This window comes from Seriola lalandi, unplaced genomic scaffold (genome assembly GCF_002814215.2).
Source record: "Seriola lalandi dorsalis isolate HSWRI2012SDOR001 ecotype SW California unplaced genomic scaffold, Sedor1 jcf7180002054687, whole genome shotgun sequence".
NCBI classification, from domain to species: domain Eukaryota; kingdom Metazoa; phylum Chordata; class Actinopteri; order Carangiformes; family Carangidae; genus Seriola; species Seriola lalandi.
The window spans coordinates 251534-262960 of NW_019525240.1; the positions used below are offsets into that span (position 1 = coordinate 251534).

Consider the following 11427-nt stretch of genomic DNA (forward strand, 5'->3'; position numbering starts at 1 on the left):
ACTGTGACCTCTGTGTCTCAGGTCCTCTGTACAGCCAGGACCGGATCCTGCAGGCCATGGGCAACGTGACGCTGGCCCTCCACCTGCTGTGCGAGCGAGCTGACCCTGCTTCATCCTGGCTGCCGTACATCCGCAGTCTTCCTCAGGAGTATGACACGCCGCTGTACTACCAGCAGGACGAGGTACAGCAGCTGCTGGGCACACAGGCAGTGCAGGACGTCCTGAGCCAGTACAAGAACACTGCACGCCAGTACGCATACTTCTACAAGCTGGTACAGGTAGGCAGATACACTCATTATGCACGCCCGCATGCATGCACACACACACACACACACACACACAAAGTTGAAGATGACTGCAGTTGCTGGTTGGTTACTTTATTTATTGATTTCTCCATTCAATATGAAATAAGGTCATGGATTATGAGGCAGTGGTATCATTTAAACAACATATGCTACATCAAATCAAGTTTGTGCCTCCTGGACCAGCTACAACAAAGTATAAACACTGTTTTTGTGTTAAAGGCTATGGTCCACCACACAGCTGTTTACACTTCATTAGCCTAATTGAGTTGTGAAGTGTGTGATGGCTAGAGATGAAACATTTACCTGTTTTGCACTTTATCATGGTAGAAATGCCAGGCGGTTAGTATTACAGTTTTACCGATTACCGTTGTTAATTACTGTGGTTAATTTCACTCAGGTTGGGTTCTATACAGCATCAACCAGTAACAGTCTCCCAGACGCATACGCAGTGAGCAACGTGGGTTTGTTTGTGTCAGTGAAAACATGGCGTGAGGCTTAAAGTTGGTGGGTATAAGTGGGTTTTTTAAAAGCGAATAAGCCCGCTAAAAAGGCGATTGAATCGTTTTACACTGCCGGTGTCACATGACCACAGGGCGCACAGACAGATACAGGAGAGAAACAGTGAGCTGTAGCTGCTGAGCCTCTATGGGAGACGCTCCGGTCAGTGATAGCCGTGGTGTTGCTGGTTTAACACCACCGTGCTGGACAGGTGACAGGTCTGTTTACAGTGTCTGCTCTGAAAGACGTTACAGAACGGGAAAACAAAAATGCTATTCCCTTTTTTCCAGAGTGGGCATGCAGCAGGCAAATCCACTATATACTGCTAATGGTCCCTTATGACACAGATGTGTTGGACATATGAACATTTTCAGCGCATTTTACCAATTCCGTGATAATACTGATAACCGTGATCGTTTGGATCACTATAATCATCATACTAAATTTGATGGCTATTGAATATGGACTGGGCTCTGCCTGATGTAACAATCCTATAGGTTTTTGCTGTGGTCAGCACTATTAATCATTTACACTTATAGTTTATGAGAAATCATGTTTTGTCTGTAATCTTTGAGTAATATTACATTACCCATGAGCCTTGGCTGCTCCGGCCATGGAGCAGAGGACAGTCATAGCAGCAGTGACTTCAAATGGTTCGTCAGTACAATTGACAACAAAACGTGTCACCATGGTGACTGAATTTACCCAGAGCTGACCCAGAATGTAACTCATTTAAGCTGCAGACTTTAGCTTCCACTCGCCGTTAGGGAAACACCTAACAGAAATTTAAGCTTGGTGATTGGATGTTTCTGGAAGCTGTAGTTAACATCTCTTAATAGAAATTGTTTCCACTGTGATATTTGCTACTTGTGCTTGAATAAAGCCAAAAAGGTTGTGTATCCAATTATAGAATCAAGACTTTGAACCAAGACCTTTTGCCCTTTGACCTATTTTTGCCTCGTTTAATTGATTAATTAAAACCAGCTGGATCTCAGAACTTGCTGTAGTGTCCCTGCTGGTTTAGGAGATGTGAGTGTGTCTTGGCTACATGATTACACAGCCAACACAGCTGCTGATGGCAACTTGTTACCACTCACTGAAGCCATGCTAAATGTTTTTACAAAAATCAGTGACCATCACATTTGGCAGTTTTTCTACCTGAGAACCATAATAACAAAGGAAGGAATGCCCAGTAATCGGTTACTACTACCATTACTAGAGTTTAATTTATTTATTATGCTCAAAAAAATTTGAAAAGTGTGTGCTGTAATTTAAGATAACTGATAAGGAAAGTGGAATATGAGTATATTGCTAACTAACCAGCTAACTAATCTTATTCCAGTTGTTGGCACCATATACAAAGACGCAGCATTGGTTGCTTCAGCACATTGCTGCGATTCGTCAGACTGCCCTGTAAACAAATAAGAATAAAGTGAGGAGCTGCTGTTGAAGGTTTTATGATCTATGTGGAGTAAAAGTAAATGTTGGAGCTACCTTTACTTATAATTGCGATATTTTAGGCTGTAATCACTGTTTTCTATAAAGAGGAGTGTGGATCAATGTTAGGTTTACATGAACTGAATTACTGACGTGGTGGAAAATAATTCATTGTCGTAAGGTATTGTTAAAACTAGTGTGTAAAATAAACAATGAATAAATAAATAATGAACGAATGAAGTAAGATAGTGAGCGCCTGTGGCAGTCAGTCTGCTTTCTATATGTTTAGAAGTGAAAGGATGAGATAGAACTTTATTGATCCTAACATATAATATATAAGTGAAATGTAGTAGTACAACAATATAATACAGCAGTATATCATATATCCTTAATACAATGAAGTGTGTGTATAGTATTATTGTAGCAGCATAATATTTGATAAGTAATAATAAATAGTATATGTAGTATAAATAGTAGTTTAATTTAGTGAATACAGTAACGTGAGGTTTAACATTTTAACATTTACTTAACCCCCCCATCACCAAATCATTAGTCAAATGAGTTTGTTTACATCAGACATGTCGTAGGTGACACGCAGTGACTCTTCTGAAAACAGAACAGATATAAACTAAACTTTTCCAACAGACAGGAAATATGTTGCCATGGATACAGTGATCTAAGCTGCGGGCTTCAACTTAAGCCCCGTTTTTTTAGACCATGTTTGTTTATATTTTAGATCATGAAGTGTAGTGAATTATATTTTTTAAGTTTCTGTTTGTTATGTACCGTTATGACAACTATCACTATATCACTGACTCAGGAGCTTCTTTTTTTCTCTGATTTCTAATCAGATTTATGGATGTTTATTTGCAGTGGTGTCATCAAAACTGTGTCTTCAGGTCTGATCGTATTCATCTGATTTTGTTTGGACATCAGTTTGAGTGTTTTGATACCAGGGGTGGACGGTAACAAAGTACATTTATTTGAATACTGTACTTAAGTATATTTTCCGGTATCTGTACTTTACTTGAGTACTATATTATTTTAGAAACTTCTGACCTCGACTCCTCTACACAAATATTGTACTTTTGAACATTTCTATTAAGTTTTCTTACTTTGAAGCAGAGCTTTTAGTCACTTAATGAATTTTATTTTATTTTGAAAATGTGACAGTTCTTACACGTTCATCCCAGGAGAAAAAAAAACAATCACAGCCAAATCCTCCACTGTTAGTCACGTTTGAACCTGTCAGTGTCCTAACAATGGCGACGTTTAATAAAGATGAGGCAGAGGATGCTTCACCAGAGACCATGGTCTGATCTGAAGTCTGTGTTTGAAGGTTTAGAAATAAAGAAAGATTCCGGCCAAACTTCATCACTGCCTAAAAAAAATAAAAACAATAAAAAAAAACAAAAAAAACAAAACGACAATGGCTCCTTTTGTTGATTCAGTTGTGTTTTTAGGTCCATGTCTAAAGTCTTTGTATCTACAGGTTCGACAGTCAGTTCATTCAGGTTGTTTCAGAGTCATTTGGTTCTGTAAATGTGAAAATGTGTTGAAACAAAAAATACTTTAGTATGTTTTCAAAAGTAAAAAATTTGACTGAACAACTTTCACTTGTATTTGAGTCATATTTGACCAGGAGGGTTTGTACTGTGACTCAAGTAAAGAAGTTGTTTCCACCTCTGGTCCTGCTCCAGAAGTCCTCACAGCTTGTTTTAAGGCCCAGTTTCTGAATACAGGCTGTGTACATTTTTCTGTGGACTGAGCGCTTTGTTGGTTTCACTTCTACACTATGGGAACTTTAAACATAACTTGATATATGATAGTGATTTCTAAACCAAGATTGGCAGTTTGGGAAAAGACTTAGATTGAACTTTGAAAATGACTTTTTCAGTCCTGTGTTAATGTGGAAACAACACTGGAATAAGACACAGAGACGGTGATTATGGTTTGTGGTGAAATGTTGGTTTAACAGGCCCAGACAATAGATAATGGGTTAGTAATCTGAAAATGTGGTGTTGTCCCATTATTATTGTGAATCGTGGTGAAATGATCAGACCTCAGCACAGACCAGTGCAGTTTCAGTGGACTCCACCAGGTGGAAGTGTTGTGTTTTAAATGGTTTAATGTCAGTGAGCTTGAAGAAGTCCAGTGCTGAAGGAGCTTTACTCAAGGAGCCATTACTATTGGTTTCAATGCTGTAATGCTGTCCAATTGATTCATGTTGACAATACAATGAAGACTCACATAGTTACATGGTCTGAATGGTCTAGCTTTCTTAGTACTGTGTGTCTGAAGGGATGTCCCATACTGATATCCCATGATGCAGTCTTTGGTGTATTATGTTCAAATTACTACTGGCCAATCAGATAGCGACAGTGTGTCATTCAAGGGTTAATAATGTTTTATATGTGACCTGGCTGACCTCTTCAGAGTATTTGCCTGAATTACAAGAACGTCAAATACAGATAAATAATAGGAGGAACTTTGTCCCTGGGGATATTGTTCTCAGTGTCGATGATACAGCCCCTTGCAACTCTTGGCGAGTCATACAAAGCATGTCCGACTACAGAGGAACAGTTAGACAAGTTCAGGTAAAAACCCAGACTACCACTCTTCACAGGCCTATCTGAAAGTTGTGTCTGCTACTGGAGGCCCCTACGTAAGACTGTTTCTCTTTAATGAGATTCTGTGAAGATGGAGGGTTTTTGTTACATTTTTTGATTTAGATTTCAATGAGTTTTTTGGCTTTTTGAATGGACTTTTGAGTTTTTTTGGCTCTGTTTTATGTTGAAAGTTGTAATTGTTTTGTTTGCCGACAAGAACAATTTGGGGCCAGCATGTAGGAGCCAAAGTTTTTATGTCAAGGTATTGCAGATATTATGTTGCCATAGGATGTTTAATTAGGGCCCGAGCATCGACTGGTGTGACGACCCTCTTGGAATTGCTCCGTTTATTATTATTCCTGAGTGAAAATCTTTATCATGCTCATTAACTCATGAAACTTGGACATGCGTCAGGCCTGGTGAAAATTAATATGTTTTATGGGTCTTGCACATGGGTGTGGCATAATGTCTCGATGGTGTCCCCTAGAAAATTTTAACAAAGGAACCCTCGCCCTGTGTTTCACCTACATGTGTGAAATTTGGTAGGCACATCTAACATGCCAAGACCTACAAAAAGGCCTCCTGCACCTCTATACTCTAAACCCAACAGGAAGTCAGCCATTTTGAATTTACTCTTTACGAATTAAAGACGTCATACTTTGAAAGCACAGTATGTAACTTCTGCCACAAGTGGTCTCTCAATCAAAACAATAACAGAAGATGGTGTTGGGTGATGTTACGAAAAAGTGTGGGATCATTGGAGTTGTTGTCTTCACTACCATTACCGTAAGCTTCTCCTGGTTTGGATTCCTTCAGTATCAGTCGTTCAGGACATCAAACAATCAAACAGACTGATTATACCGTAGTTTCCCTTTTAAAGTCAGTGTTTCACTGAAGCTGTACAGCGGACAGAGTCTCAGGGAAGGGCCGGGAGCTGAGACTGCTGCTAACCTTTGTTTTGATTTCTTCTCTGATAATTTATGAACCAGATGTTAAGGTTTTTACCGGTAGACAAATTCTCCAAGGAGCTGTGCTCCTCTCGATAACAACCGCACCAGGGGATTAAACTGGTAGAAACACCCATTAAGCAATTTCACATTAATAATCAGTAATTTGGTACGGCTCACCTGGTAGAGCGCATACCACAAAGGTTTAGTCCTGCCCACAGCAGCCAAGGTTCCAGTCTGACTTTCCTGTCTCTGTCACTGTAGCGATCCGAATAAAGGCAAAATGCCCTAAATATAACTTTTTTTAAAAATCAGTGATTCACTGACGCTTGTCAGTGGACACATGACATCTAGTAGTAGCCGGAAACTGAGACTGCGTACCTTTGATTCTTAAATAGGGTATGAACCAGACGTAAAATGGGTATTTACCAGCAGCTGAATTATCTGCACTGATCTTCTTCTGTCCATAAAAAACAGACCAGGGATTTAAAACAGGTAAATGAATGAAGCATTTCACTTTTTTAAAAATTCAGTGATTTGCAGATATGCTTCACTGGACAGGGAGTAGCTGGAAACTGAGACTACTTACCTTTGTTTCTTTAATAAATTATGAACCAGACATTCAACAGGTTTTTCCCCAGCAGCTGAATTATCCACAAAGGGTTCCCTCCTCAATAACAAAGGGACCAGGTTGAACTTAGTGGGCACTTTTCAGGCGTTGTACTCCTCCTACAGTCCGCAATTTTGAATTTACTTTGAAAGTTTGGCCCATGTTTTTGCTATCGAACTCCTCCTACTGTTTTAATAAGACCATTTGAGATGCTAAATTGTGAAGCTTTTTCACGGTTGTTGTCGGCGTGTCTGTGGCAGCACAGCAAATTTTATAACTCCAATATTTATTGTCCAATGTGCCCAAATTTGACCAGAAAATGCATAACCACATTATGATGCTTAACTGTGAAAATTGTTTTGCCTCCTGCTAGCACCCTGACATTCGCAAGGGTGCAAGGGCCTGCTTAACGCTACTTGCAGCTTTAATTTGTTCTTATAATTGTATATTATAATTGTCCAGACCCTTTTTCCCATGGTTCCCCTTTACCACTCCTTATGTTGAATGTTGGCAGAGCTCAGGTAGGCCCAGGAAGAGCAGTACATAGATTTTTGACAGCACCTTTTTGTCAGTTTCTCCAGTCCATCTGAAGGCGTAGGCTAGAGCACCTTTATTTTTCTTTTAACTGTTGTGGTGGAACAGATTATGTTTTCAAAATAAATATTCGTTACCTTTACTATCGGATCCCCTTGTTTCCTTGGTTGGACGGCAGTCCGGAGCGCATCTGGCTGCATGCATCAGACCTGGAGCCTCAAGGCAGGTTTGGATCACAGGATTGCCTGTATAAAAAATGACAAACGATGTCTTCGTTGGCCATATTACCTGAATGTTGCACTACATCAGTCTGTGTGACCATGTTTTGGTTAAATTAAAGCTGAGTTACAGATGGCGCAGCTGGACAAAGCTGGACCGAGTCGATACATCGTAGCAGTTAGTGTGGACTTTGACTGTTTGGGTTGCTGAGGCTGAGGCTGCTGCTCCTGCTAATGCCAGTGATGCTGCAGCACAGCACTGAGTAAATGATACTATAGATGGTTATAAATAATACAATGTGACTGTGGAGAATTTGACATGGGTATTGTAGCATCATCATTGCTGATTTGTAATACACTGATGATTCAAGGCAGTTAATAATTCTACTATCATCATATTGTCTTTTTACATCTTTGTGATACACTATGACTTTCTTTTGAGATGATTTTGATACATGGGCACAAAGTATCACCAGTCCAATGTTTATAGAGACGCATGACAGATATTACATTGTTAATAATTATTGTTTTATTCTAAAGAGTTTTTTTCTCAGTTTTTCTTGTGTGTACAGTGAGTTGTCCCACAACAGTTTTACTGTTGCTGTTTACTGTTCTGTTCTATTTCCTCAAATCAAGAACGAGGCTTTTATTTAACTCAACTACAGAAGGTAACAGGTCTTTATTTCCAGTTCCCTCTGTCTGATATGTTCAATTGGTCACACCCGTGCTGCTATGGATGGATTCGATCCCTAACCCTGTTAAAGTTTCTTCATTACAAAAATGTATACAAACTCAATACTTCCTGTAACCTTTTCAAATTAAAAGCCCTGTAATGTTTCAGTGACCCTAAAAAGACCCTTTATTTCTTAACAGGACTTTTATTGCTGTTCTGATGAGCTGCAGTAAGCGTATTGTCCTGGCTTTCTCCCAGTGCTGTCGATGGTCAATTCAGCCATGGAACAGTCTGTAATACGATGATAAAGTCAGAAATTGACTTTCACTGTCAGTGCTTGCACTCCTGTGAGAATAGTTTGTTTATTTTTTTTTTTTAGACAGTCTGTATCATATGAGGATTAATTGTCACCTCAGGATCTGCAATAATTAGTCGAGTTAATTGATTGGTGTACAGACAGAAATTTAATATTAATAATATAAGCAACTATTTTGATAATTGTTTGTTTTTTTTGTTGTTTTTTTTAAAGATGAAATACCAAAAATTAGCTGGTTCCAGATTTAATTGAATGCTTTTCTATCACTATGACTAGACTGGATATCTGAGTATCTGATACTGGACTTTGAGTACATAATAATAATAACAATAATAATAATAATAATAACAATAATAATAATAATAATACATAATAACAACCAGTCTTTTCTGACACTTAATAAGAGCAACCGATTAATCAGTTAATTGAGATACTAATGGGTAAATTATCTGATAATGAAATACAGCTGTAGTGTAGTGGGTGTTGGACTGTGAGGTTTGGATGGTAGAGTGATTTGTTTAATAATGTTTCTCTTAGTTTACTGTTTTTGTGTTTTGATATCTTTTTGTTTTATTTCACCTAATGAAATATATATTGTTTTATTTTCTCATCTCATTATTGATGTATTATCCTCAATGCTTTAGCAGTATTTTACACCTGATATTCATGCCAATAAAGCTTACTGAGATACACTGAATTGTATTGACAGAGAGACCGAGAAAGATAGAGACAGGGACAGAAACAGCGACTGAGAGAGACAGATAGAGACAGAAAGAGAGAGAGAGAGAGAGAGAGAGAGGGAGAGAGGTTTTTAAGGAAGGTACATTCAGGTCAATTCAATTCAAAGCCAATGTGACAAGCTAATTTTCCAGCCCGGTCATCTGAGGAGGAGAGAGGAGGTGGGGACAGAGTGAGGGGCTACACAAGGAGGGAAGTGTGTGTGTGTGTGTGTGTGTGTGTGTGTGTGTGTGTGTGTGTGTGTGTGTGTTAAGAAAGGAGATGTATCAAAGATAAGGGGACAGGACACACACACCACACACACATGAGCCCTCCTTGCTCAGTCTCTATCTCAACCCAAGTGCACACAGAGCTCTCTCTCTCTGTGTCTCCCCCTCCCTCTGTGTGTGTGGGGGCTTATTTTACTATATTCGTAGGGTCCGACAAACGGGGCCCCTCTGTACTTGTGGGGTCGGACAGCTTTGTGGGGACAAAAATGATGGACCCCACAAGTTTAAATTTTTTAATTTAGATCTGAGACAAGTTTAGATTTTGGGTTGGATTCACTTCTCCCAACATTCGAGAGTGTCTTCCAGATTCAAGGCAGGAACTTTCCACAGTAATTCCGGGGTAATTGATCAACCCCCAAAAAAGTCCCTGGTCGGGGGTAGTACTTTCCAAAGGTTCGGGAACTTTGGGGGGTGTGGTCTGCAGTTCTGAATAAAACTTTATTTCCAGCTGACCTCTGTCTTGCGTAGCAAAATGTATTGCTATGCTGATTCCGTCCTCTCAGCCATGACCTCATCCACAGTTTTTTGTCTTGTATTTTGTTTTTCGGGGCAAAACATAACACACACAAATTCAACCAGCTGATGATGACTGGCGCTTCCATGTTTCATGCAAGTTTCTGTGAGATCCCAAGCCCCGGGAATTGCCGTTCTGAAATGGTTCAGTATAAACAAACAGAGGAATGTAAAAAAAAAAAATACTACAGTTTTAGTAGCGTTCAGGTGCTGGAGCTGTTTCTCTGCTTTCAGTGTTTAAGCTAAATGAGGCTGAACCCATCTCTCCCCCACACAACACACACACACACACACACACACACACATTTGGCTACTTCCAACCCACATCCTCTGTCTCTCCACGATGGACACATGATGGATGACCCTTGTCTTTACATGCTAATGCATCAAGAGCTCACAGAGCAGTGCTCTCTCTCTCTCCCTCTGTCTTTCTCTCTCTCTCTGTCTGTCTCTCTCTCTCTCTCTCTCTCTCTCTCTCTCTCTCTCTCTCTCTCTCTCTCTCTGTGTGTGTGTGTTTGTGTGAGAGAGAGAGAGATAGAGAGAGAGAGAATTTTGGAATTAAGAACTGACTTGTCCGTTCAATATCCACTGTGTTCGTGTCTTCTAACGTAACAACATGCATCTCCCTTTTTCTTTCTTTCTTCTTCTCTTTCTGTTTGTCTTTGAGCATCATCAGTAGAACAAAGGGGTAGTGGAAGAGAATAGTTAATTGATGGCCGGATGGCATCGTTCTGACGGATTATTTTGCTCATACGTTTCTTATATAAAAACCCCATATGAATGTTAATAAGGTAAAAAAAAACAAAAAACGTGGTGTGTTTTAGTAAGAAACGTGATAGCTGAGCTTCACCTTGTGTTGTGTGTGTTCTGCTCCTGACAAACAGAAGCTGAAGATTATACTTGAGAAACCTGAGAAAACCTTCAGGAGTTACCTTTAGATTCTGTGTTAGCTCTGAATGAATTGTCTGACCATTACATAATGTTTTATTTCCAATAGCAACAACGAAGTGGCTTCTTCTCTATAGCAACATTGGGAGAGGCTCATGGGTAGTGTATTATTTAGAAGCAAACTGATGGACAGTGACATGATTTATCGGAGACAAAGCTGTATGCCTCGCAGCTTTGTGAAATAATCCAGAAGATTCCAGTGTTTCAGTGGGTGTCATTAAAACACAACTTGACACCAACGTGAATATTAACCCCCTTTTATACTGGACAAAAAAAAACATGCCGACACCTGGCTTTTGTTGTCACCGTGAAAGGGTCCAGTCAGCATTCACTCCTGGGTCACATGACTCTGCAGTCAGGGGGTATGTATTGGCTCCAGTTCTGATCAGCAGATGACATGACACCCCGGGTGAACATGCTCATATTCTGTGATGTTACATATTTCAGCGAGCAGCTCACTCTTTGAATCTGTTTGTGTTTGTGTGCATGCTCTGGAACTGCATGTGATTGACGTTGCCGCCTTTGCAGTCCGCAAATCCTTTGCCCAGTTCTTTCTGATGGCCCAGAAATTTTTGTGGCAGAATTTTCAGTCGTGAACTTTACTTGTGGTGAAAGAACAGAGCAGCAAGACACAAAAGAGGACTTTTAGCTCTTGGCTTAGGCCCCATGTTTAGTTCCCGTGGCCTAATAGTCCTTGGAAATATTCTGTCTATAAGGGCTAAATGCCAGTAGCCATTAACATCTTGTTAGACAGACAGAGAGACTGACTGACTGATTGATGACCCCCCACCCCACCCCCCCCCCCCCCCCCC

General features: G+C 39.9%; 1 protein-coding gene across 2 annotated transcripts in view; it reads left to right on the forward strand.

Annotated features, from left to right (window-relative positions):
• setd3 (SET domain containing 3, actin histidine methyltransferase) overlaps nucleotides 1-11427 on the forward strand; it is a 39493-nt gene that overhangs the window by 11229 nt on the left and 16837 nt on the right. For both annotated transcript variants that reach the window (XM_023422905.2, XM_087178402.1), the window contains exon 6: nucleotides 22-278. In XM_023422905.2, coding sequence (XP_023278673.1) covers nucleotides 22-278 — 257 coding nt within the window. The remainder of the gene's footprint in view (nucleotides 1-21; nucleotides 279-11427) is intronic.